The sequence below is a fragment of the Trachinotus anak genome, unplaced genomic scaffold (genome assembly GCF_046630095.1).
Source record: "Trachinotus anak isolate AG129_WGS33_773 ecotype Australia unplaced genomic scaffold, CSIRO_AGI_Tana_v1 ptg000020l, whole genome shotgun sequence".
NCBI classification, from domain to species: Eukaryota; Metazoa; Chordata; class Actinopteri; order Carangiformes; family Carangidae; genus Trachinotus; species Trachinotus anak.
This window is the reverse complement of record NW_027273871.1, coordinates 4099849-4127488: the sequence shown is the minus strand read 5'-3', so window position 1 is coordinate 4127488 and position 27640 is coordinate 4099849. Positions and strand designations below refer to the sequence as shown.

The 27640-nt window shown below is 38.9% G+C and overlaps 3 protein-coding genes across 8 annotated transcripts in view; 2 read left to right on the top strand and 1 right to left on the bottom strand.

The window, feature by feature from the left end:
- The window catches only part of usp28 (ubiquitin specific peptidase 28), a 33000-nt gene extending 15451 nt beyond the window's left edge, over nucleotides 1-17549 (bottom strand). For 2 of the 6 annotated variants that reach the window (XM_071506159.1, XM_071506161.1), the window contains exons 1-5: nucleotides 7133-7296; nucleotides 4956-5030; nucleotides 3622-3742; nucleotides 2864-2951; nucleotides 1905-2067 (exon numbers count right to left, since the gene is read on the bottom strand). In XM_071506159.1, coding sequence (XP_071362260.1) covers nucleotides 1905-2067; nucleotides 2864-2951; nucleotides 3622-3742; nucleotides 4956-5030; nucleotides 7133-7177 — 492 coding nt within the window. In that variant the 5' untranslated portion in view covers nucleotides 7178-7296. Of the gene's footprint in view, nucleotides 1-1904; nucleotides 2068-2863; nucleotides 2952-3621; nucleotides 3743-4955; nucleotides 5034-7132; nucleotides 7297-16546; nucleotides 16637-17356 lie in introns of those variants that run through there. The other 4 variants (XM_071506162.1, XM_071506163.1, XM_071506160.1 and 1 more) reach the window with 4 other exon arrangements.
- On the top strand, nucleotides 8537-16847 carry LOC139637448 (5-hydroxytryptamine receptor 3B-like). The gene is made up of 9 exons (XM_071506167.1): nucleotides 8537-8663; nucleotides 9417-9580; nucleotides 9935-9979; nucleotides 10596-10705; nucleotides 11520-11689; nucleotides 12058-12215; nucleotides 13845-14055; nucleotides 14738-14947; nucleotides 15206-16847. The coding sequence occupies exons 1-9, from the start codon at nucleotides 8630-8632 to the stop codon at nucleotides 15469-15471; spliced, it is 1368 nt and encodes a 455-aa protein (XP_071362268.1). The 5' UTR covers nucleotides 8537-8629; the 3' UTR covers nucleotides 15472-16847.
- A 1075-nt stretch (nucleotides 17550-18624) lies between the features above and the next one.
- On the top strand, nucleotides 18625-27128 carry htr3a (5-hydroxytryptamine (serotonin) receptor 3A). The gene is made up of 9 exons (XM_071506166.1): nucleotides 18625-19112; nucleotides 20346-20509; nucleotides 20783-20827; nucleotides 21393-21502; nucleotides 21621-21790; nucleotides 23024-23184; nucleotides 23790-24000; nucleotides 24452-24688; nucleotides 25552-27128. Exons 1-9 carry the CDS (start codon nucleotides 19043-19045, stop codon nucleotides 25860-25862), a joined length of 1479 nt encoding a protein of 492 aa, XP_071362267.1. The 5' UTR covers nucleotides 18625-19042; the 3' UTR covers nucleotides 25863-27128.
- The last annotated feature ends 512 nt before the right edge of the window (nucleotides 27129-27640 follow it).

Sequence of the window (27640 nt, the reverse complement as noted above, 5' to 3'; positions counted from 1 at the left end):
ACAAGTATCAAATAACAGTCAGTTAGTGTTATGTGTCATGTGTGGTGGTGATTAGAGCTTCTGAGCACTTATGAATATCTTGATATATATTTCCCTTTGAGTGGGAAATTCAATTACGGCTTATCTCAGCTTTACTGTAATTTATACCACAAAGGATAATAGAGGAATAATGAACTGACAATTGAATCATGTGGTCACTCTGCCTCAATCTGATAGCATAATTACTTTTTTTTTTTTTAGGGGAGACTGCTTTATCAAGAGTTGGGCTCTGTTGAATCTACAATAGAAAATTCAGTTGTAACAAACAGTATTGACATCGGCGAATAACAAAACAAAAGGGGGGATCATCTGAATGCCATTTGTATTCAAACACTGCCTCATTTTCTCCTTTCTATTTCCAGATAATATCCTCCCTCCTTCGGGGGTCTGACTTCTAAATCGATGATGAAGCATCTGAGTTCAACGGAGACAAGCAATCACTGTCTCCTAGCTGTCCATTTCAGGCTCAGACTAGGAAGTCCGCTGCTCGCTCCATCATCACATTGCTTGCTATTTAATCATCCACACAGCCTGCGCATCTCAATGAGGGCTCCAGTTTCTACCGAGCCACCTGATAGGTCTTACTAAATTCAGTCTGGAATGGATGTGTAATAGAATTAGCACAACAGAGAAATACAGTATGTTCTCATTGAGCAGGAAGATGGCCACACATTTAAGTTTTTGCTTCTGATGTTTAATTCTATTAGCATGGTACACAGTTGATGAAAAGGTCAGATTCAGAGTGAGATCTCTTTGAAGTCCCGGTGTTCCTGCTGTCACTTTAAAAGCAGGGTGGGTACTGAACTCACAGGGGACACAATTTTGAACCAGGTCACAGAAAAAAAAAGATCACTAAATATATTAACCGTGCGTGCACTAATTTTATAAAAAAAAATCTGAACTAGGTTATAGATATTGGTGAAAGCCAGAAAGACAGTTGCTACCTGAATACGTGGTTCGACACCTTTGTGAGACTAAAGTTAGAAAATCTGGGAAGGCAAACAAGTCTATAAACGTTTGTTGAGCCAAGCGAGAGCGCTATTTAAGTCTGTTAGAACAGGTGGACACTTGGAAGGATCTTAGTGCACTTAACACACGATTTGCTAGGTGTGCACAGTAGTAGCTGTATTATGATTGTTGCACGTTTGAAGTGTTAAACCCCAACCCTAACCCTAACCTTAATCCACATATTTTGCACAGAGGCAAGAGAAAACGAATAGGAAAGCACACATATCACACTGTATCCATATGTATGTATCAAATCACACTATGGCAGATATAAACTTCACAAATTAAATATAAAAAGGTTCCCCTGATGTCCATCGCCTTGTTCTGCAAGTAAACATGTACTTTAATCTAGATTCACACAAGCATCCAGTTTCCGCAGCCTTAGACAGGATGCCAAATCCTTTCTCTCCACAAACAGATCTCTATTCAGGTCACAGGTCAAGCTAAAAGGATATTACTGGATGGTAACAGTATTTTATAATGCGATATATTCTGGTTTGCTTAACATTTCTTACAGTCATTTTTTCTATATAACATTTAAATAACAAGAGTCTCAAAATAATTAACACTATAACTTATTTCTAAACATATACTGTAAACCCAGCTTTGAAAATTATTCTACAAGCTCCCCTTGACTGTAGTTAGTTATGTTTAAATTGATTTAAATTATTGTTATTATTTGAGCAACCCCAGCATAAGATTGTTTAGTAAGTCAGCAGGAATGTTAATTACATATAATAACTTAATAAATAATAATAAATAACTTCACATAGCTGTCATTCCTTATCACCACAGACTCTAAGTTTCAGGCCCATAACCAGTCAGACAGTTTGTCACCTGGCCCTGCTCATTCTCACCTGTATGACAGCGCTGAACCAGCAGGTGTTTCCCACATTGCGAATGCCCACAGGCCAGTCGTCCTGACGGATCCAGTCTGCAGGGCTGCACATCTCAGTCTGGGCTTCACATCTTTTCCTCTTCATTCTTGCTGCATTCTCCTCCGCACTGGCCTCCAGAGCCCTGCAGTACATCAAATTACCCATTTGAAAACACTGATTTGACAACTCTATTAAACACAGATTGACTTAGTTAAGATTCCCTGTCCTGTGCAAAGGTTGTATAATACAACATTTATAAATTAAATCCCCTTTAAGTCTCCCAGGAAAACACAAACCGTATCAAGAAAACAGAAAATGCCTGGTGTTCTAACTTCAGTAACACAACATACTCACAGTGACAATGTTAACATTCTGATGTTTAGCAGGGGATGATTATCATGTTCACCATCTTAGTTTAACTAAGATTTTTTTGTAAGTATTTGGTCATAAACCAAAGTGGATGAATGTACATTTTGTTAGGAAATTTCACCCTGAACCTCATGGCGGCACAACAAGAAGAATCTGGGATTCAACCAAATCATTACAACACATTGTCTGGGAACCACTGATGACTGTGTAAAATATTGTTTCAATTCATCATCTAGGTGTTTAGATATTTCACTGGATAAGTGATAACTTTGATAATGGCAACTGTTGCTTTGTGTGCATGGATTGTCAGCTGTAGGCAGTGACCTTTGCTGGAAGTCCTGTCTCCTGTATCTAATAATAATAATGATCTCGGTTATATTCTAGACAGATTGTGAGCCAGAGAAAGAAAGAAAACTCATGAGACTCCACACACACTTTTTTCATTGACATATCTTAGTCGTCAGCAGACAGCAGTAAATTTAAAAACCCAACCAGAGTCAATGTTGTTTCTTTTACTGTTGACTCTGGTTGGCTTTTTAGCACTGTATAAAAAGCAGATTTTCATGTACCTATGGAATTCTCTCTCCTCCTCTTGGGCATTTTGGGACTCCTGCAGGCTGAGCTCTATGGCGGTCTGCAGTTCGTCTTTACGAATCCCTGAACAAACAGGCAACAATGTGACAACGGGGATCTCACAGTTCAAGTCACAACAGTCCTGTGTTAAATTTCAAGAAAATATGAGATATAATATAGCATATGCATTTCATAGCTCTTAATAAAATAACCAATCTGCAATGCTTTTGCCTAACTGCACTCTGCCTATGGAGACCTTACTCAATTAAATATTTGCGTTTCAAAATATTATTAAACTTTATTTGAACAGAATTAAAACAGAACTTTTCCATAACAGACACCTACATATATTTGAAAGCCAAAGGCCATAACTCTAAAGAGTGAAGGCTTCAGTTTATGATAAACAAAGTGATCAGTCAGTGTCTGACAGCATCTGACCCCTCACTCCCACAACTGAATTGAGAAGACAATTTTTGTAACTTTCTGAGATAGACAATTGGGTAATCACACTCACTTTAAGCAGCATGTGAACAGGTATGAAGAAGTTATTCAAGAACAATTTATCATTTTTTTATATGACTTTTTATTATCTGACTTTGTGGTTGAAATATAAATGTCTCGTTGCAGGTAGCCTCAGTTATTCACAGTAACTATCATACTAAAATTCAATGTAATTTCATAACATTTTTATCATTTGACGCTAAGTTGAATGCAGTCAGAATGTTGTGCCTGCTTATTTTATCCCTAGCTGTACCTTTTTGGCCCTCCCAGGCCTCCTCAGAAGTCCCTGACTCCTGTGGTTCTCCAGGATCCTGAACCTCTGCGGGCTGTGTTGTTAACAGTCCAACAGCATGTCCAATGTCACCCTGACTGGCCTTTAAAGAGCAGAGATAAGGAAATGATGAGAGCAGATAGGAAGCACGTGCCCCTCCCAAACCTGTGAGCTCCTGCTGTCTCCCTGCCTGCCCCTGGTACAACAACAGGTTGGATGATGTCTGCACCACAGCCAGCCAGTCTGTTTATTGCACTGCTTGTCAATTATCACTTTTATGAGGTTTCTATTAACAAGCTCCTAGGGATTTTTTTTCGATTGCAGTTCTGTTTTAAAACATAAGCAGTGTGCCGGGGTGGAAATTTGGCACCCTGGGGGAGCTTTGAATGTAATCAAAGGGAGTTGACATTAATTACACTTTAAAAGCAGCTTCAAGTATGTCTCTAGCGATGGATTACCATGGCATTTTGTACAGACATTAATTTTCTCCGCAGGATAAATTGTTATAAAAGATCTCTAAACACTTAAACGGTCATAACAACATAAACCCTATAGATACATGTATGCCGTAGACCATCCTCTGGCCAGTTTTTAAATGTAATTAACCAAGAGTGTTAAGACTCTAAAAAAAACAGAACATCAGCTTATTGAAATCATATTATTTAGCTTTTAATCACAATGAGCATGAGAGTCTCACAGGGCCTCTTGTGTGGCTGGAGACTCTCATTGAAATGCTTTGAAGAAAAATGATCATTCTGACAACTTCAATAACTATAATAATAACAAAATAATAATTTCTGAAATCATCACAAGAGAAGTCTGACTACTGTCCAACTGCACAGAAACTGGAGTTTTACAGTAAGCGACAATCCCGGTCAACCCCAGTTTGACCTAAGTCCCTTCAGTGCTTATTAGTACTGACAGTCAAATAAAGTAATGCTGCGCATTTAAATGTTTAAATACTATAAACATTATTGCATAAATTAATACAATAAAAGAGCTTTGCTTTGCAGGTCATTATCAAGGTTAGATTGCCTTGAAAACTGAGCAGCTATCCCAGGGCACACAAAAACCTTAAGTTACTGTTTGCTACCTGGATTGATTGTAAATATGTTGAGATGTAGCAAAAATGCCTTCTGACCATCTCAAAACTCACAGGTGGGCATGTTTACTTCCTTTCCATGGAGTACTTGGAATATCACAGAGCTGTGATGATGATACACTCTATAAAGGTCACTCATTAGCTCGCACTGTGGCAAATCAACTTGCACCGTAAACAGCGATCTGAAAGCTAGTGATGGTTTCTTAGAACTTACATTCAAGGCTCGGTAGAGAATCTGTGGGTCCTGGACGCCAGTGATCTCTCTCAGCTGGTTGATCAGCATTTCGCTCTGCTGAGGGAAAGGATTGGACACAGGAGAAAACAAGCTTGAGATCCTTCTTGTACTGCTCAAGCCAACATTTCCTTTGTGGCACTCACATAGTTTAGATTAGTCATGGACTGGCATTTGACTTTCATGTGGGCTTACCAGCCACAAGTTAAGAGTGTTACCCATTTTCTTCTAGTGCCCTTCCATAAAAATTAGATTTATTATTTTAAATTTTCAAACTAGCCAATGTATGCCATGACTTGAAGAGACCTGAAGATAAAAGTAGGCCTCATCCATAGCTTTCGACCCACATGGGCTGATACAACATGGGTTATATATATATATGGAGCTGAAGGACAAATGCCAACCAGCTGAGGTTGGGTCAGGACAATGTAGCTTGCAAAAAATGGAAAAATGGAAGTTTTGTTTATTCACTTTTCACAGAGGGTTATATGAGAGGATTCATACCAGTCTCTTGCCTGTACAGTATATGAGGGACAACTACCAAGAATACAGGAGGATGTTAGGTTCAGGTTCCTGTTACTGGTCCCTGCCAAGAAGTCGTCTGACATATAACCCCATCATTAAACGGCAAATTGTCATTTTTTACACAGGCTAAATAAATGAGATACAAAGTGTAAATTGGTGAGCTTTATAGGTGCTGCTAGGCGGATAGTGTTGCGGTTGTCGGACAGAGCCAGAATCTGTGTGCTCCTGTTTCCAGTCTGTGTGCCAAGCTAATTTAGCTGCTGGTAGCTTCATATTTACTGTACAGTTGGAGTTATAAATCTTTCCATCTAACTCTCTGTAAAAACTTGAATAAGCGTATTTCTCAAAATGTTGAACTATTGCTTTCATGCAGTTATTGAAGATTAGAACAAAGGTTTTAACCATGAATTGTCATCTGGATTTGACAAGTGTGCACTTCCTTGGGGAAGCATTTAGGCTACTGTTTCCTTTAAACTTAAATACAGAAATCTACCAATGCTGTGTGCGATCAGTCGTGTGCCACCTCACCAAATGTAAACTCTCACAGGCTGACATATGTTTTGACCTCATAGACACAAGAAAGAAATGACATGAGTCTGCTGAGTGAGGGGCGCTATATAAAGCCTGCTACCCCAACAGCAGGTGGACATGTCAGGGTATCTTTCGGACACACACACACACACACACACACAGACAGGAAACCAAGAGCAGGCTGACCAGACTTATATGGAGTCCAGGGGCTATCTGAGACCCTCTTGGTTAGCCTCTATTTTCGGCTACTGACATGGATAGCACAGGCTTCTGTTTATCATTCCACCCACCATGCCACCAGACCTGAGTGACAAAGGCACTGGGTGTCTGTCTCTCTCTCTCTCTCTCTCTCTCTTGCTCTCTCTCTCACTCTAACACACACACACACACACACACCTCCTGTCAATACCAAACAGAAAACAGATGCAAACAAATATCATGATTTTTCAGCACCACATAATTTATACCGTCTGTAAATCCTTACCCTTTTACATAATATCAGTGGAAGCTTGGCTCAGTGCACTGAATGGCCGGCTAGAATAGTTAAAGGCCTATTGGTTGTTGGATGGATAAAGAGCCTAGCGCTGATTTACGTCTAAATGTTACACCAGAATAACATCCAGACAGAAATGAAATGTTTTACATATAATAGGCTATATAATGGATGATGGTGCTGATAAACTCCAGCCCAGAACACCACACTTACTCATGTATCAAGCATTTGCTTATAATATTTTCTACTAATATTTACAAACCAAATGTTGGACAGCGAAGAAATTGAAGCTTTTAGAATGAGTCCACTACTAACTAAGCAACCATGTTAGGGAAAGATTGTATTTGGATTCTACTGAAATAACAGCTGTTTGGGGTTAAGGTGTTAGCAGTTTCCAGTTTTTATTTCCAGACCTGTTCACATACAACGAGATATATATATATATATATATATATATATATATATATATATATATCTAACCTTTAAGCTCTATATTTTGAAGGCAGATGTGGGCTTAGGTCTCGGCGGGGTTAGTGTTCACGTTAGTTCATTCCGATGCAAACAAGTCACTTTTTATGTTAATAACGGGCCCATCATCCTTTGCGCTCACCGAGTTTGTTGAGTTTTCTCCATCTTCGCTCTGTTCAGTTCTCATTGCAGACAAAAAAAAAAAAAAACAACAACCAGCCAACCCTGAATTTCTCCCTGTTTTCCCAGACGACCTCTCAGCCCTGACCGCGACTCACACCGACTCCATCCGTCCAGCGCGAGAGCGGCCGGCCAGCTGCGCGCGCTCACCCGTCAGGAGACGCGCGTGCCCGAGAAGGAGCTCGCATGGACGCGCGCGCGCTCCCGCAACGCGAATGGCGGAAAAAAACCCAACATTTTTTAAATTTCATTTAATAAAACTCGTCCGAACTTAAACGATTTCAACCTTTACCCGAATGACTTGTAAGAAGATTTCAGCTCAATATTAATTTTCCCGATTCTTAACTGTGAAAGAAATAATAATAATAAAAAAAGAAAAAAGTCCACTTTGGCCTATAAATATTTTATCATACACCTTTAATGTTTCTGTACTTGCCAGCTGCCATCTTTCTTCAGTTTTTTTCATCATAACTCCCACTTTAGTCTTTAAGTGTTTGAGAAGCTGCAGAGCGGTGCGACTCTTAACTTTTTTCTTTCTGATTACAGACAGAAAACATATACATTTAAACGTATAACCAACAATGAAATAAACTAATGCAAAGTGAAGAGGAATTTCAATCTAAATCCAAAAAGTTATAATAAAAGATATGATATAGTTGAATATCTTAAACAAACAAGATAGCCTACTCCTTTATCTAATTTCACTGCAGCTATTGGAACCCCATATATTCAGCCCAATAAACTGCAGAAACACTCTTCTTCAATTGTATTGGTGGTTGTAATATTTCACTAGATTAATCCCTTAATTTCTCCCATAAATGTTTTCTTAAATTAAAAATTGGAAATCCCCCCTCTCCATACTGCAATGTGACAATATGACACATTAACAATGTATTTTCTATACCCATTGCCCCAGTTTCATTTAAAAGTTTATGTTACTTTATGATATTGAGTGAAAGATTCAAAGCCAAGACACAAGATATATATGGCTGCACCATCAGATGCAAATATTCCACATGTCATATGCATCATTTCAACACATTTCCATCATATGTGGTATATTTGAAAACTCTAGTATGTTTTAAATCTGGGCTATATATGTTCACTGAACAGTGAATTTAACCACAGCATCCTCTCCTTGGTGTGTAAACCTTTACAACTACAGATAACCAAATGTTCATGATCCTAAGCAACAAACTGGCACAAAACAACCTCGAGGGAGTTTCCTCTCCAGCCTGTTTCATTATTATATGTATCACATTACTCGGGCAGTGGAAAATCAATATCAGTGCGACCAAAATCTCTGTGCTTCCCTGTTCTTTGTTATTTCCCTCCACTCAGCACTGCTACTGTTGAACGTGTTTGATGACACTGTGGATATTTTTGTGTAAACAGACCACACTTTTGGATGTGAAACCTGGATAACACGTGTAACCTGGAAGGCTGATTTTTAAGCTTGATGTCTCTGATTTGGCTGATGCTGTTGTTCTCAGGTAAGAGGCTATATTTGGCTCAAAGAACTGATCATACAGTTGTATTTCTTTTATAGTGTGAAGAAAGTATTTGTGAGTTAGAAATTACCTGCCGGGTTTTGTTCCAAGGATTTCTGCTTTGTGAAAATTTATATCAAACAAAGTTATTGTGCAGTTTTCAAATATTTCAGACAGCACTGTTTGGTTTTCACAGTGTGACAGTTCTGCACGATTCACTGCTCTCCTTCTCATGTCAACAATTAAACAATTAGTGTTTGTAATTGGAAAATGTATTTTCAAACAGTACTATCAAATTTCCACCATGAAATACATTCATGTTATTGTATGAAGAATCATAAAGCTATAAACAGGGTACATGTAATTTATTTTGCCTTAAACAATCCTCAGTCTGATATCAAATATTTTCTTGAGATCTTGTGGCCTAAAAATGTGATAAATTCATCACTAAGACTGTCTAAATACTATGTATTATATTGCCATGGCTCCTTATTATATTTTTCCTAGCGCCTCCAATCGCTACCCCAGTACTGTAATACTACAAACTCCTGATTCTCTGTGTATCAATTAATTTGTGGTAGTTACAAAAAACTTTTAATTAAACAAGACTCCTTAGAGACATGATCATTTAAGTAAGTGGTACATCCAGTATCACACAACAAATTAGCAATTAATCAAATCACCACAAACTAATTGGCCTCCTGATGGTCTGGGGCCTCAGGTCAGTTGCTCACTTTGCACTGTTTTCCTTTTTAGCTCATCTGTCTGAATGTGTGCCAGAGAAGCCCAAGAGGTCAGCTCTGAACCAGCTGACCAGGACCCTCCTGAGGAAATACGACTGTGGTGTTCGGCCTGTTCACAATTGGACCAGTTCCACCACTGTCTCCATAGACCTCATACTGCAGTCTGTCCTTGATGTGGTATGTAACACTATGGAGACTTTCTGCCTTGTCCACACTGCTGCTATCATTCTTTTTCTTGCAGGTTAGGAAGGTCTGATAATCTAATTTATGTGTGGAGAAAAACCATTTATGTCAGACCTATTGTGATTCCACCCAAAGCCAGACATATGAAACTTATTTTGTACATTTTAATATCTATGCTGACATAATGGTTTTGTTCTTGCTGTGTTGAAAGCTGTCCTGTCTGTTTTGTTGCAACACACAACTTTGACTGTAACACTGACTGAATTCAACTCAAACTGCTTCCATTCAGCAGCCTTAATATACCATAGAAACAGTATTATTAAAAAGCATTATTCTCCTTTTTCCCAGGATGGAAAGACACAGAGCATTACCATAAGTATTTGGTACAGACAGGTATGTGCCCTCTCACAAAGTATTGACTTTTTTCCAACGACTTTCTCTCAGTTCAAACTTCAGACAGCTGGTTGTCGGGTGGTGTTGAGCCACAGAGCAATTTTTTTGTGGTGTGTCTGGCACAGTTGGACAGTTTTGGTCCTTTTTAACAGATGAGCAGCTGACTGAGCATCAGCAGAGTGAGAGGAAGTGAAGTGTTTAAATGGGTCCCCAGTATTTCCTTTTTGTTTATAGTTCTAAATCTAAAGGATGACAACCATTTACCCTCTCTATAAAACCCATATCTTTATAATTAAAATAGCTTCAATTATCTACAGTACCTCCTCAGCAATTGAGTTCTACTGTGTGGCTGCCTTATATAAATTACACTGTCACCTTTTAATACGTTATGCAATACAGTGGGTATTAATTCAAAGGTTTCTTCAAATGTGCAGAAAGTAACTGCAGTAAATTATAACTCTCACTTCATAGTGTATGTGCAATATTAACTGGAATACATTGTGTTACCAATAAAGCAGGCAGCTCAGTTTACTTTTTTTGTTGCAGTGTCTTGAAATAAATATTAGCTTTTCCATTTATTATAGTATTTTACTGCAGACTTCCTGTCTGTTTTCAGATCTGGACTGATGAGTTCCTGGTTTGGGACCCAGAGGAGTTTGATGGCATCAATGAGATCTCACTGTCATCCGATGCCATCTGGATACCTGATGTCATCGTCAGTGAATTGTAAGAAATTACTGAAGTGAACCCTGGAGTTCAGCACTCAAACTATTACCTGGATCCAAGCACAGTCAAAAAGTTGGGAATTTGTTTTTCCCACATTTTAGGTTGTCATTGACCTCCACTGTTACAGTGGACCATGAAAATCAGCTTGAACAGACCCTCAACCAATCAAAATGGCCACCATAAGCATAACACTGAATCCTTATTTTAAAGTAACTATAAGTATAATCATTAAAAAAATGCTTTAACCCCAAAGAGAGTATCAAAAAAGACACCAGGCCTTCCTCACTGAAGTGTACGCTGAAGTTCAAAATTCTTGGGAGTGCAAACATGGCAGACTGAACAGCAGGGAGCAGTAAACTAAATTTACAACAGTGACACAGTGTTGTGAACATCATCAGCTCAGCAAGGCTCAGGTGATTACCCAACAGTGCACCTGTTATTCTCACTGTAGTCTAACATCGTGCATTCTCTCTGCTAGTTTTTTTTATATCAGTTATTTAAAATCTTGACCTTATATTAGCCAAAAGTTCAGAAAGGCAGCACTATATGTTATATGTTGACTTCCCAATACAAAACAGCCTTAACTTTACTGTCAGACAAGTTAATTTGGTCAACAACAAACACTGGGTTCCCAAAAAAACCAATCAAATCTGAACTGCACCCATGACAAACACCAGCAGCCATCATGCAAACCAAACGGGCTCAACGGTTTTGTAACGTCAGCTTGGAATAAAAGTGAGCCTGACGGGTCTCATGTTCTGCCCTGTTTTCTCTGTCTCACCTTACCTCCCCTCTCCTTCATGTGTGTTCCCAGTGTGGATGGGGGGAAGTCCCCGCCAATCCCCTATGTTTATGTCAACTCCTCTGGCTCAGTGAAGAACTACCGGCCCATGCAGGTGGTGCTGGCCTGCAGCCTGGAGATGTACGCCTTTCCATTTGACAAGCAGAACTGCAGCCTCACCTTCCGCAGTTGGCTTCACTCAGGTCTGTGCCTGTGAGGTGGTGGAAAACACTTCATATTTCCCACCTGCGACCTAATCTTATAATCTACCAAACCTTGTGAGAGCTTGACAAAATAACCCAAGGGCAACTAGATTTTCTCAGAGCTTTCAATTGTTTTCATGAAGTTGGTTCAGGATTAAGAGTTAGAGTGACACTGCTAAATTCAAAGGCACCACCAGAAGCCAAGAACAGCCAAGTAAGGCAGTCTTCAAGCTGTAAGTAGTCATGACTCACAAACTCTGACTGTGAGGCAAAAGTGATGTGAAGTGAACATATTTACTGCCTTCCTGTATTGTTTTTTTCACCTTCCTTCTTCTCCATTTATCTTTCAACATCTCTCCCTTCTGCAGTGAAGGAAATAGACCTGGCTCTGTGGAGGAGTGCAGAGGCCATCGCTAATGATAAGAGGGAGTTCATGAATGACGGAGAATGGGAACTGCTGTCCATTCCTTCACGCTACTGGCAAATCCACCAAGACAACACAGACTACGCACACATTCAGTTTAATGTATGTGGCTTATTGTCTCATTTGTTACGACTACCACAGAGAGAACGATGAAGAAAGTTAGAGTGTGAAAAGTAATTGCATTTGCAAGTAATACTGCATGCTAATCCTCTAATGTCATGGTGGTGTAACAGCTCTCCAGCAAGCCATTCTTAGTGAGCGAGTAATTGCACTGTGATGGGTGTTATTGCTCACTGATGGTGAGCTTTAAACTCTGCTACCCTCTGTGGGTTAGCCCCCACCCCGACCCCCCCATCGCCACGCTGTTTGGTAGTATTGTTAAGTACAAAGCAATTGGCCACCACCTCCATGGATCAGGCTAGTGAGCTAATGCCAAATGATGAGGCCGAGGCTGTATCTGGCGAGTAAAGAGACAGATAGGGAGCGAGGCTGATAGACAGGGGAGGGTGAGCAACCATAATGAGACTGTCTCAGTGGCTGCCTGATCAATGGACTTCTTGTTAGTGGTGAGGAAAATGGCCCCATAGCCCAGTGCAGGTGGAGAGCAGGGAGGCTGCTATTTATTCAGCTCAAAGAGCGAAGGCTGTTTGGTAATGGTGCATTTCACGGCTCAATAAGATATTGTTGCACTGCTGTTTTGTTGCTAAGGGTATGTACATCATATATATGTATTTACATAGAGCTGGAAGTGACAGCTTTATGGCTGAAACACTTACAACCAAACAAACAACGACATCCGTCCATATATTTTCTACACGATGCAATAAATATCACGCAGTCTTCCCAGTGCAAATACTCTTCTTAATTTGTATGCCCACATTGTTGACTCAGTAAACTCAGCAGACAGCTGAAGTGAAACTGCACCACAAATAAGCTCATTTAAATTCACACTGACATTTGTAATAATTCAAATTCAGGCCTGGGAACATTACAGACATGACATTTGAAAGACTTTAGATGGATATCATGGATAAGTGAGAAACTGTTGCACAATGAGAGACAGCACCGCATTACAGACTCTAGTGGAACAATAATTAGCCTGGAGGTGACTGTCGGTTCTTCATCACTCTATTAAGATGACATTTTTTAGCCCTGCTGATCGTGAAGCCGGTTGCTGAAGAAGTGTAACACCAGACACAGAGTATTTGAATTGTGTTTGTCATGGACCGATCTGTTGGGTCTAAGGGGTCACAAGATAAAGCTGAGGGATCTATGTGAATTACTAAACTGAAGTGTTTAAATGTTAAATGTTGCTGTTCACAAGTATTTTTTCAGCCTCATGAGCTCCATAAACTAAAATCTGTTTACCTCTACAGACCTTTGTAACTGCAGCATTTTTACTTGTTATAGTCGGTAAAACACAAACAACAACAATGACTCCATTCTAATCAAACGACCCAGTAAGGCATGACAATGTGAAAGTGAACCCACATGACAATTCAGCCACCATAAATTCTATTATTTACACTTGTGCTTTTCCAACTGTGACATGACAAAATGTCTTACAAGAAAATTGTTATTTTTTTCACTTTCAGAAAATCTCAGAGGCAGTTGTGTCAACATTTGAACAAATAAGAGTGAAAACATTCGAACAGCTGAACTGTTCTCGAATATAATTTCTCTCTTGGCGTCCATTAGACCTCAGCTCTACTTCTTCACTCTGTCATTCAGGTGCTGATCCGCCGGCGCCCCCTGCTGTACGTGGTGGGGCTCCTCATCCCCAGTATCTTCCTCATGTTGGTGGATGTGATCAGCTTTTATCTGCCTCTGGACAGTGGTGTACGGATCGCCTTTAAGATCAGCATACTGCTGGGCTACACTGTCTTCAGAGTCAACATGATGGATGAACTGCCTGCTACCGCTGTCAGAACTCCTCTTATAGGTGGGATGTTTGGTGATTTTTGCTTTTTAGATGTTTTTTCTTTATTTTAGACACACTTTTTTCCTTCAGTTTTGTTGTTGTCACATTGCTTTTGTCTGTTTGGTGTATAAATTTTAAAATGAAAAACCCAATGGATGATCTATTTCATCCTGTTGTTTATTCTGTTATTATTGCAACCAGAAAGGGCATTGTTCTCACATAACAAATTTCAAAATGTATTGTCAGCCCAACAATGTCAAATCTCAACTCCAATACCCAGAATTCCTGTAGAATAACAACAGTGAAGTGTGAAAAGCATGGTCTGGTGCATCATGTCTGATAGATCTCAAAGGATGAAAGAGTAAAAAACAAAACAAAACTGGGGCCTGAGACTCAGGTTCACTGAGCGCTCTGAATAATTTTACTGAGAAAAAATAAAAAACTGTCAAGTTTTTGTTTATTTATCACATTCAAGTAACATCCCAGTCAACTGAGAATACCCAGATCAATGGTTTCATTCATATGGCTACCAATAATCCAATCATAACACATGTAAGGCAGTAATGCAGTGGAGCCTCAGGCATTGGGTGAATGGTTCCTACGTTATCAATAATGCCTCACTCTGATTATTGGCTATAATTGGGCTATTGTGGCAGTAGCCAGAGTTAGGAGCTTTTCTCTTCTTTCCTACATCTCCATTCAGGTGTGTTCTTTGTGGTGTGTATGGCCTTGCTGATGCTCAGCCTGACTAAATCTATACTGGTGGTGAAGCTGCTCCACCACAGCGAGAAGGAGGTCAGGCAAATGTCAGTGTCTGCCTGCCTGCTGGACAAGTACGGCTCAGCTGGTCACGGCTTCAACGAGAGCGCTTTAACCTCCATCAAGACCCTCGACCGCATCAACCCGTCTGGAGGTAAACTATAAGCTCAAAGGCTGAGATTTTCTTAATGTGCTGCTCACAGGGGATATCAGAGTACATTTTTACTTTCTGCTCCATTGAATCAAAGGTCTCTCTGTTAAGAACAGGCTTTGTTGGAGTCAAGGGTAAAGGAGTGTTGGATAAACGAGGGCACTTCTTCATCTTTATGGGACAGTTTAAGCTCTAAAAAGAGAATGAGAAATCTATATTAATTGTTCATATTTTAAAGCAGATTTGTTGTTCCTCTCATAGATTATGAGCTTGAGCCCTCACTGGAGGGGGATCTGCTGTCCCTGAACGAGATCCAGGAGGCTCCCTCTGGGCTGGAGTGGCTCCTCCAGGAGCTGATTTCCCTCCATCTGGCTTTATCACAGGAGGACAGCGAGTCCTCGGCTCAGGCCGATTGGCTAGCCCTCTGCTCCAGGCTCGACTGCTTCCTGTTCCGCTTTTACCTGTTTGTTCTGGCCTTGTACGCCGGTACTCTGCTGCTGCTCTGGGCCAGCTGGAGCTTTGCCTGACCACATGCTCAGAGACTTATTGATTTAATTTTAAAATACTGCACAGTACTTCTTGCTTTTTGGGTGTTTCCCATATTTACAGCTGGATTTCTGGATGCAGAACTTTAAAAACCTTAATGTGTTACAATTAAAGAGGCAGATAGCAGAACAGTACTGCAGTGTGTGCTATGTGTACTTAAACTGTATTTAAAATATACTTCAAAAAATGGTCCTATTTAATTTCCCTTGCACAAAAGTTTGTAAGAATTGAATAAAATAAACTTTATATTGTAGATTCACCAAATTAATAACTCTGGTTTCTTACTACTTGGTTCTTATTTTCACAGTTTGGGCCAGTGTTTCTGTCAGTCATGATAATTTAGTACTCTAAGTAATTGCTAAGATCTGGGAACTAGGTGCCATCAGTACAACAGGGCAAGATGTACAGACAGGGAGTAAACAAACCAACATGATATAAAATCACTTCATTTGCAGGTAAAACTACAGTAAGTAGAAGTTGGTAATAATTGCACCTAACATCTAAGTTGAAGCATGAAGTTGGTCTTTAAACTGTGATACATTTTTACAGTGGATGATAATTTTACATTTTGACTTTGTTTTCTCTTTGAAATTACATGTCTAACCTGTAGCCTACAATTGTTTGAATGCTCATGTTTCTTGTTGTGATATTGTCCTGTTCCAAAATCATAGCTATGAAATAAATTGGTGGGTAAAATGATTGAATCCGACACAGGCGACTGCCAAAACAAAAAATAAAAATCTAGTCGTCTGAATGTCTGCACTACCACTGTATAGCGAAATCATAGTTTCAGAGACATCATTGTATTGGGTCTTTTATCGTGCTTTTCCCGACAGTGGAGATGTAGTCAAAGATAGTGTATAATAAAGCAGCTCTCTGGAGAAAATCCTCAGTGCCAGGGTGATGTTATAATATTGTATTCATACTTTAATCTCCATCCCGCTGCTACAAAATAGATCAATACAACCCATTCAGAGCTCAGCTGCTGTGTCTCTATTCCCTGTTGATTTCCTAATAGTCGTGATAAGAATATCAAAAGCGTCATAGGAAACTTACCGGAGGAAAGATCCATATTAATGCAATTTTCACAGTGTCTGCAAGCCTCTTCTTCCAGTGGATCTGGTTACATGATGTTATGCAACAGAACTGTGGATAAATGTTTAGTCAGTGCCTCATTAGTGTCTCTGAGGTAATGAGTGGTCATATGCTTAGTTCAAGCTTTGTGTTTTCACTGTCTCGTGAATACGATGTCATCTCAAGGTGATTGTAATTGTTCTTTTATGCTGCACAGTATTGTGTTGTGAAGATTATACATGAGAGAAGTGGAAATAAAAGCCTCAGTCAAACCTACCACAAACTTGGCCTTTTTATTTTTGAAGTACACTGAGAAGAATTCAGTCCATTACCAAATTACTATGTAGATACTTGAAAGAAAGCTGTAGCATTTATCTTCATTAATTTGCATTTTGCGAAGCAGATTTGCAACAGAAACAGAAATGAAACTAAGAACATTTTGTCACAGATTTTTTTTAAACCTAAGGGTTCAAGCTGCAGTGTTTGATTTATCAGGAGTTTATCACCTGAGTTGTATAGCTGTTTAGGACAAAAGTGAATACTGAATGAAATTTCTGTGTATTAATTATCATTCAGAAATGCAGAAAGCATGAAACCAGAAGCCCAATATGCAACTTGACTAGGACACCTTTATTTTCCAGGGGTGCTCTAGAGCAACAAGCCCAAACTGACTTATACCAATATCCTCTGGCTGTGTCACAGTTTAGGACTTCTGGACCCAAATGCAGACAAGTGAAACAGAGCTGGTACTGTTCAAAGATTTATTTGACAAAGAAAACACAAAACTCTTACTTTGCAGGTGAAACAAAAATCCAATCTGGGGCGGTAAGGAATGCAAGGTCCAAAAACTAACGCAAAAACTTAAGACGATAAAAGGGGAAAGAAACAGAAACGCGAGGAATCACGAGAATAACTAAACAGAAGCACATGGTGCTGAACTGAACAGGTAATCCAGCAGGAACACAACAGATGAACCCACAAAGACAGAAATACTCACAAGGGGAGCAGGTAACAAGACACAGGTGCAACAGTTAAGGGCGGGGCAGACAATCACAAAGACAGGAAGTAAAACAAACAGTTGACACACAAGGTTAAGTATTTTAAAAATAAAACAGGAAATAAAGAAAACTCTGAACATAAAATCCAATGTTCAAAGGAAGAGTCCAAAAACCGTCATTAAAGGGGCAGATCCTGACAGATTAGTGCATTACAGCCAGTCAGATGTTATATCCTACCCTCTTATTGTGATGGAAGACTTTGATTGTGAGTTCATAAAACAAGAGTGGAAACTACTGTCATTATACAAATGAAAAAGCAAACTGTCTGTGTTTCATCCTCATTTGATATCAACATAAATCATGGCACAATTCAGATTCAAATTCAAAACCACAATTTGGATTTTCCTTTTTAAATTTATATAGCACACATCTGCCAGTTTGAGAGTGAAAGGTGCAATACCCATTTACATTCAGTTCCTTGATAACTATGGAATATTTAGGAATACACTGAAAATTACGCTGCACCACAAGGATGTGGACGTGTGGTTTTTGATATAATCACTGACAATGCATCTTTCAGATAATCCAAAAGGGCCCATGAAGAACTTTTTTTTTTCAGTTAACCTAATATAATTTTTACTGGATGTGGATGATGATGCATGTGTGTTTTATCACAGAAGAACTTGACTGACCTGCACAGAACCCTGACCCCATCTCCACCAAACACTTCAATCATCTGAAACGACAACTGCAAACTGCACAACATGAGTGTTGAACCTCTGATGGTTTCAAAATCTTGTGGAAAGCCTTCCTAGAAGAGTTTTAGGCTGGTGGATACAGTGCCATACTGATGCCAATAGGGAATGCATCTTCAGCTGTCACATGTGGGTGGAAAGTTGAGGTGTCTACATGTAAAAAGATTTTTATTCAAATTTAGTTTTATGAGCTTTTAAATTTGATTAAATAATTCATTTTAACATTGACATCACTGAACTTCCATATTTTGGATGTCAGCTTTAAGAAAATGAAGTGAAATTAGGCAACTGCAGGTTTCATGGTCACTGTAGGATATCGAGTGGTGACGCTTTGCTATGAGTTGACACTCTTGCCTAACAGCTTCTTTAACTGATAATCACTATGACAAACTGGCCTGGTGTTGGTGCATTGCTTAATTAAATAATTGCTCAGACATGATATATGATCTGGTCACAGAGTCCTAGCTTGTATTTCTGCAGTCTATCAGCTCCATTTATCACAGTGAGCTGGTGTTTTATCGAACAAGGAGGAGTGGCGTCAGAGCAGATGGATACACCCTTATGAGCTGAGTGACGCTAACAAGGTTTTGATAGTGGATGTGAGTGAATGGACGGATATAGTGGACGGCTATGGAGTATAACGGTGTCAGGCATCCCGGGGCCTTTCATCAGAGCAGCAGGCAGATTTCCACGGCAGGAGGAGAAAACACAGGTGAACTGGCACCATGAGACTCTCATCAGCCTGGACAACACTTGTTTTCCTTCTGATTCAAGGAGCAGCAAGAGCATGCACAGGTACTGCAGCTTAAGTTTTAAACTCCAATAAATGCTTTTAAATATTTAACTGTCAACCAAAATCCCTTTACTCTTATTTGCCAGCAAAATATGGAGCCATAGATCTTAGAGATGAGTATTCTGTCTGTGTAACACATAGTTAGTCATAGGGACTGACATGACTTTTCTTTTTTGATTCATGGTTGACTATAAAGTATCATTTTATTCAATTCTTATAGATTAGAGATGACATGGTAACAACACTCAGGTGTTCTAACAGTATCTTACAATAAATGCATTAGTGAGAACAGAAAAGAACATTCGTTGAGTATTTGAAGGTTATTCACCTTGTTATTTAGAATGACATCAAAGTTTAAGTGTAACTCCAAAACTGAATTTAAAAAATCACTGCTGTCAGTAATTACAATGAGAAATTAGGAGAATACAGGCAACAACATGTTTTACAATGTAGACTGTTTGCTGACCTTGTTACTGTGGTAAATTAGAGCTTTTACAAATTTAGTCAGAGAGGTTTTGATTAAAATTATTAGATGAAGGTTACCAAGTCATCACAAGTAATACTGTATGTAATTTAAGGTAGAATTAAATTAAAATAATTGAATTATAATATATTATAATTATAATATATAATATAAATATAAAATAAATTCTACTGCAGCACATAGAATTTACTAAAGTAACGCTGCTTGAAACACTTAGAAAAAGTTTTATTTTTTTTACTGTTTTATTAGCCCCTAAATATATTTAATTTGAATATAAATTATCAAAACATTAAATTTAAAAATAAAGAAATTGCATTTTACAATTGTTTTGCTAGTTTTCACTTTATATGCATTTTTTATTTTACCATTTCTGAATTACAAATTGACTAGCAACAAAATCTATTTGATTTTTTTTTTCCTTTACCAATAGTGATTTCAAGAGTGAAGACTTCTCAGTTTCTTTAACTACTTTTAAGAAGCATTTTATTTAAAAAAAAAACTTTGTGTCACATCTTAATCAAAACATTAAGATATTATTAAAACAAAGAAGCCAGTCATTTCAGTAGAAAGTACTTTTATGACTGATGTGTCCTCTATTAAGTTTAGCTGTAATTCATTTACACATATACCTAATCATATTTAAATATGTTTAATAGCTTTTAATTGACTTAAAATTCCTTTTTTCTGATAGATGAATGCTGTATCTGTATCTTTTTTATGACTGTAAGGTGAATGTTTTGTAAAATTTCAGTTAAGAAACTGGGCAGCAACACAGGAAGATTTGCAAACGCTACCTTAGTGCGCCTGTCGGAGTTTTTGAGTGCTGGGTATAAGAAAGGAGTGAGACCAGTGAAAGACTGGAGGACGTCCACTATAGTGGCCATAGACCTCATGGTTTACTCTATTCTCAATGTGGTGAGTGTACAGATCCAGAGTGTCATAGTAACATGCTCCTTTAATTATTGTTTTACATGCCGTATATCATCTACATAATTAACTGCATTACACATACAAGCAAACATCACTGAGCCATTACAAGGCTTGTAACACTTCAAATTACATTATATTAATAGAATAACATGGGCCCTTAGGCAGAAATTAGCCGCTGGAATATTTCCTGTCCCCATATAATGAGCGTGAAAATAATTTTCCCTGACAACTCTGATTTCTTCTTGTATTCCTTGACAGGATGAGAAGAACCAGGTTTTGACAACATATGTGTGGTACAGACAAGTAAGACGAATGGATTTCCAAGATTCATAATATGTACTGTTAGTTGTCCCATGAACATTATATAGCTGTTTTGGTTTATTGCATTGCAACTCATCTCATGACTGTGGCATTATAAGAGTCTATCTGAATTCTGACAGGTTTTGAGATATTAAGCTTCAAAGTTTTCAAATCTCTGATAACAAAACTAGTAGTCCTGTAAGGAAATGATTTCTATTTATTTGACAAAATAACAGCCACCCTAAAGTCACTCCAAATATGTATTATCAAAATTCTACCACATTCTTAATCAGGCTTTTTTAGAGAAGGTATTTTGCAGATAAAAACCTTGTAATTCTGAGAATTTGTTTCTTGCTTGTAATTATAAGATGCTATCTGCCTTGGCAGGATGAACACCAAGGACTTTCGTGAAAAAAAGTCTTACAAAAAGAAAATTTGTTTCAATCAATAGTCATTTAAATTTTTGACAGTTTTCTTCTGTGTTTTTTCTTCTGCAAAAATATCTTTTTCTTATAATATTTAGATGTAGTTCAACTAATTTAGCTTCTTCTGATCTTGAATATTTTAGTCGTGGACGGATGAATTCCTGGTCTGGAACCCAGAAGACTTTGACGAAGTCAAGCAGGTTTCTATACCCACTGCTAATGTGTGGGTGCCTGACATCCTCATCAATGAGTTGTAAGAACTGCTGCTGTTGTTACTATTGTTTCTACTCCTCTGTTATTCCACCAGGGCAGGTCCCAGTCTCTCTGTGGTTGTAAACAGAACTGCTCTTATGTCTGTCTCTAACCCGCAGTGTAGATGTGGGGAAGTCGCCTGACATTCCTTATGTCTATGTGACGCATGACGGACTGGTGCGCAACTATAAGCCCATCCAGGTTGTCACAGCCTGCACTCTCAACATCTACAACTTCCCATTTGATGTGCAGAAATGTAGCCTCACCTTCCAGAGCTGGCTTCATACCAGTAAGACATCCTTCTTCTCACTGAACTTCTTCACTGAATGTTATTAATTTGTTTTTAAAAGTTCTTCAGAAATTTTATCTTTCATACAGAAATATAAATTACATCAGGATCTGCATTTCCATATTCAATTTGAGACTAAACTGTAGATTTTTAATTTTTGATCTAAGTTTTCATTAAAGCAGCAAAATATACAATTTCCAAAAACAGCTGACCACTTTTTACTCCCTTTTGACATACATGGGGTTAAAGGTTTCAGGAAAAAAATAATATGATCGCACGGTGCTAACATAGTTTGTCCATAAAGGAAAAATCCATTGCCAATAGACACTGTCCTCCTCTAAAACATGACCCCATAGGTCGTCTGTGCAAGCAGCTTATTATAACTCATAGTTACATTTCACTGTTAGACGACCTCTAGAGGCCATGTTAAATATGACACGGGCTAAGGAGGAAGTAAGGATGTTGCTGCAGACAGACGGAGTCCACATTGGGTGGTGGTTGTGGAGGAAGGATGGGTTGACAAAGCAGTGAGCTTTGACACAGGAAGCTGCTGTTTGTTTCCTGTTTGAAACAGAGTCATCATTGTTTCTTTTATCAATGACCGTTCCATAACCTTAACTGGGTGTTTATTATTATTGTAGCCGTGACGGTGAAGGTCCTCCAACCTTAATGAAGGAGGAGGCCAGATCTTTAAAAAAGGGAGGAAACAGACAATCAGACAGGTTAGCCAAGCAGTAAAATGGAAAATGTTAGAAGTTATTTCCCAAACTGTCTGTTCTCCTTCTCTTTACTGGTTCAGATTTGACATATTGTATTTTGTGTGCACACAGTCTCAGTATAACTGATAGAAAAGATCGACAAAGCTACAAAAATAAGAGCCACCCTCTAAAGAGCCTTTGACAAAAATCTATAACAACCCCGGATTCATTCTTCTCATGGAGCAATTATTTCAAAAAATATGTCAGACTTACAAGGCCGGCAATAATTGTAGACAAATACCTTTTGAAGTAATTCTGTTAAAACGGTGGAGAATATCGACTGGCGTTGGAAAATAACATCCACGTCTCCCTTCAACTGTTCTCATCAAGACTAGAACAGGACAATTGTTCTGTCCTGTGCAGCCAAGATGTCTCTCCTGCTGTGACATGTGCTTGGAGAGCAGAGTGGTAGGTAAAGGGTAACTTGTTGCCATGACCGACTCATGCTGCTCCCACCATTGTGCTCAATCTGCAGTTGATGACATCAACATCACCCTGATGCGAAGCCCCGAGGAGCTCAGGGAGGACAAGAGTGTCTTCATGAACCAAGGAGAGTGGGAGCTGCTCCATATACTCTCCAACTACAAGAGCTTCAGCGTGGACAATGACGACTATTACGCTGAGATGAAGTTCCATGTGAGTATGTGAAACGATCATAAAGATTTTTTTATTTCAAATTGTATTTGTGGCATAAATATGAGATGGTGCATCTTGGGTCAAAGGTTTTCTCTTTAGGTGCTATAGGAGTGCAGTTATTATACACGTTCTTTGTCCGTTCTTTGTTAATGTTTTTATTTAATATTTTATTTAATGTTAATTCTAATAACAAAGTACTATATACATATATACTACTTTAGTTTACTGGCTTCTTTAGTATTAATGTTTTATTATAGTTGCAAAAATCCTCCAACGTTTTTAAAGACCATCTCACACCATGCCACAATAACGCGAGTGGCTAACATTTAACTCCGACTTTGTTAAACTATCATGTTTCTACGTTAAATACACCGGTGGAATTAGGAGGTGGTTAGCCTAGCTTAGCATAAAAAGTGGAAAGCACAACTTGGGCTCACTGACAATATGTGGCCACCTGTGATACAGCCAGAAATGCAGACTGACAAATGTTGTTTTTACAGATCTGTGTGTTTACAGCTTAATCAACAAGATACATTGTGTTAATTAGTGACAGACTTAGCTAACCATGGCCTGCCTTCTGACTTGACTTAAACTACATTTCCCAGGTGGTGATCCGGCGGCGGCCATTATTCTACACTGTGAACCTGCTGCTGCCCAGTATCTTCTTGATGGTGATGGACATTGTTGGTTTCTATCTGCCACCAGACAGTGGAGAGAGGGTCTCCTTCAAGATCACTTTGCTGCTGGGCTACTCCGTCTTCCTCATCATTGTATCTGACACTCTGCCCGCCACAGCCATAGGAACCCCGCTGATAGGTGACTGGGATCTATTAGTTCTTATCAGCAGTTTGCTTTCATAGCAGGATTTCTGCAAGGCGTGTCTGCCTATGATTTCAAACTAATTTGCCTGAAACAGGCAGGTCAACTATTATGTTTGGACACAGATCATAAACTGAGCAGCATTTACTCTGCAGTGCAAGTATGCAGGGACAGATGATGACGGTAAAAAAAACTCAAATTCGAGCATTGATATTAGGATTTTTGAGGATTGGAAACTATCCCAGCATGCACTGTGTGGAAGGCACAGCAATATCAAAAAAGAACCTGGACTGAGATACAGTGTCAACCACTAAGACATCGTCACCTGCCCCATCAAGTCTGTTAGAAGTGAAATTTATGTTGCATCATTCTACTGCTATTTACTTTTTAGGAATAGCTGCAAGGGGATCATTGTGAAACACCTCGTCTCCTCTTACCTGCCCTGTAGGTGTGTACTTCGTGGTTTGCATGGCCCTCCTGGTGATCAGTCTCACAGAAACCGTGCTGATTGTGCGTCTGGTCCACAAGCAGGACCTTCAGCCCCCTGTACCCCACTGGGTAAAGTACCTGGTGCTGGAACGAGCTCCGGTCCTCTTCTGCATCCACAAGAAGCACCGCCTCTGCTCCAGACTGTCCTCCGAGGCCTCCGACCTGGAGCACTACAAGGACAACAACTATGGGACTGGTAAGGTAGAGGTGAAAGACAGTGGTGGTGTTCATTCTTGTGCCATCAAAGAAGAGGTGTATTCAGGTTTTTAATCTCCCTTTTCCCTGAGTGTTGGAAGACGTGTCAGTGGGAAACCTCTACTGTTATGACTGACTGGAATAAAAAAGCTGGTGTAGTGTTAGTGTTGGTGTTAGCCTGGCTTTGATCGTGGAGAATATTATCAGTTGGGTTTTGCCGATACATTCAATAAAATATACACCTTTGCTGCTGCAAATTAGTAGAATATAAATGTAATTCTAAGAAACCCCCAGTTTCCTGGGTGGATGGATAAATACCAGGAAAATGCCAACAAATAGCTCCAAAGAGTCTAGATTTGTTTGCTATTTTTGCAGCCGCACCAGTAGCAGAGCTAAAAAATGTAAAGTCTGTAATACAGTTAGCACTAGAGCTAAGGTCATAGGGACCATTAAGATATTAAGATCAAAGGGGTTTATCCTCTTGGGATAATTAATGAGTTTCTTTCATGTACAAGTGGATGTTTAGCCTGCAATGCAACTAACAGAGTGAACAGTGGTAAAAAAAACAAAACAAAAAAAAAACAAAAACATTGGAATTTCATACTCTGGGGAATCTGGTCAGTAGCTGTCAAGATATCATGCTTTTGAGGGTTGTTTTTAAGTGAAGAAGTGAAGCTTTGTATGGACCAACGATGTTAACCATACCAAATATGTATAGAGATGATATAATTTCCCTCATTCGACTTGGGTAAGACATGCTGACAGATATGCTTTAACCTTTAGACCGCCACAAAAAGTTCTACTTGAATGAAAAACTACAACATTTCCAAATAAAATGAGACCCATCCTTGTCCCATCCTGCAGCCCAGTGCACCCTCCACCACACCTGTGAGATAGGTCAAAGGCTGAGCCAGCACGACAGAGAAGGCGGGCTGCTCGGACTTGGCCTGCCCCCCTCCAGGGACCACACCCCACCTGTCATGGACAACATCCTGCACGAAGTGACAGCGATACGCCACTTCCTGGAGAAGAGGGACAGGTGCCGGGAAGTTGCCAAGGAGTGGCTGCAGGTTGGCTACGTGCTGGACGTGCTGCTCTTCAGAGTCTACTTAGTGGCCATGGTGGCCTATAGCATCACCCTGGGCACACTGTGGTCGGTGTGGCAGGTTGCCTGAGTCTTACAGCTGTACTGATGTGGACACAAGCTCAGCAGATAGAGCATGGAATTAAAAAGGCCAGACTTAGTAGCTCTATGCCCTGTGTAGCTCAGTGGATACAGGGAGGCGCACACATAAAGTAACGGAACAAAGACATGGTTCCTGTAATTGGGGCAAATGTACATTTAAAGGTTACGTGATCAATTGGGTTTGTTATCAACATTTTAGCTTTGATCAGAGAGTTTAGGTTTAATGATGAAAATGCAATCTGAGATGCTCTTCAGGGCCAGCCCACGGCAGCCCAGCAGACACACAGCCCCACACACTTACAAATACAGTGTATTATTCATAAAAGAAAACATCAAATCAAACAATAGTATCTGTTGAGTACGGTTCCCTTTTCATACAAAGTACAAATAACAGTGCTAGAAAACAAACACATTCATTTACATTAATTATGAGAAAAGGGAGCAGAGGACCTCACATGTGTAATTTACTCGTTTCAGGAGCCTTAAACCGTCAGTGACAGTAGTTTGCATTAGACGTAGGAGAATATAATTCTTAGGGGAAAAGAGTTCGAGATGAAATTAGACAGTTTAAATCAATGCTACCACACTTTTCACTTATTTGAATACAATAATATATTTCTGTATTTCTGGAGATACAGTAGAAAATAAAACTTGGTACTAAGAGCAGGTTGGTGACCAGTGGGATATTTGTTAACTTCAGAATTTTGATAATGATGTTACTGTCATTAAAACATTTAAAATATCTAACTGTACATGGATTGATAAATAAGGAGTTTATAGTGATGTAATAACTGCTTAATTACCTGTTTTGCACTACATGTAAATGAAAGAAAACATTGGATTGTGTGTTCCTGTGCAATGAAAGTGGAATTTACTTAAGTATAGATATTTACATAGACTGTTAAAGAGATGGATTTTATTTATTTTCATGTCTTGGCAAATCATAAGTCTGTAAATAAATTGGTGGAAACTTCAAGCTTCAATCTAAAATTAGATTAATAGTCTAGAAAATATTGAAATGTTGAATATCTATATAGCAACATATTTGGACTGTAAAGCTTTTTATTTAATGTGTATTATTATAAATAGTATTATATGATTTGTGTTGCCGTGATAAGATGAAATGTAATGATATATGATGAAAAGAACAGAATTGCTTATATAATCATATTTCAATAAATGTGACAGTGTTTCTTCCTGATCAGTAAATGATGCCTATGTGTTCAGCAACTAAATAAAGCATTGATCATCTTCACCTCACTTCTTTTATGGAAAGCCATGAGAGCCAAGAAACGACAAAGTCATAAAAAACAAAATCACATAAAAAAAAAATAAAACCAGTGTTTTTAATTAGCCAATGAATTATATGATCTAACATAGGTTATTAAAACACTTGTCATTATTGTGAAATGTTCTCTCGTCATTATTATCTTCACAATGACTAGATGCTAACATGCAGCTAACACAGTGTCAATCTAAAATGGAAACACGCTTGAATTTTAAAATGAACATTACTATCATGAAAACAGAAAATAGCTCTAATTGAGCTTAGACTTGATAGAAGAATTCATTTACTTTTTTATCTAATAAAAAAATGCTGCATTTCCACATGTTCGATTCTTAGCATTTGCTAAATTTTGTGTTAAAAATGGCCACAGGGGAATAAATCCATGTCAGTGTACATGATTGCTGATTGGATATTTTCATGAACTAACAGGTGTACAGGTGTTCCCAATCAAGTCCTCAGTGAGTTTGAGCGCTACATTT

Coding starts and splice junctions, on each gene's coding strand:
- LOC139637448 (XM_071506167.1), top strand. CDS start 8,630: ATGTCTCTGATTTGGCTGATGCTGTTGTTCTCAG. Junction 9,980..10,595: donor TAAGTATTTGGTACAGACAG/GTATGTGCCCTC, acceptor GTCTGTTTTCAG/ATCTGGACTGATGAGTTCCT. Junction 11,690..12,057: donor CCGCAGTTGGCTTCACTCAG/GTCTGTGCCTGT, acceptor TCCCTTCTGCAG/TGAAGGAAATAGACCTGGCT.
- htr3a (XM_071506166.1), top strand. CDS start 19,043: ATGAGACTCTCATCAGCCTGGACAACACTTGTTTTCCTTCTGATTCAA. Junction 19,113..20,345: donor AGCAGCAAGAGCATGCACAG/GTACTGCAGCTT, acceptor GTAAAATTTCAG/TTAAGAAACTGGGCAGCAAC. Junction 20,828..21,392: donor CATATGTGTGGTACAGACAA/GTAAGACGAATG, acceptor TGAATATTTTAG/TCGTGGACGGATGAATTCCT.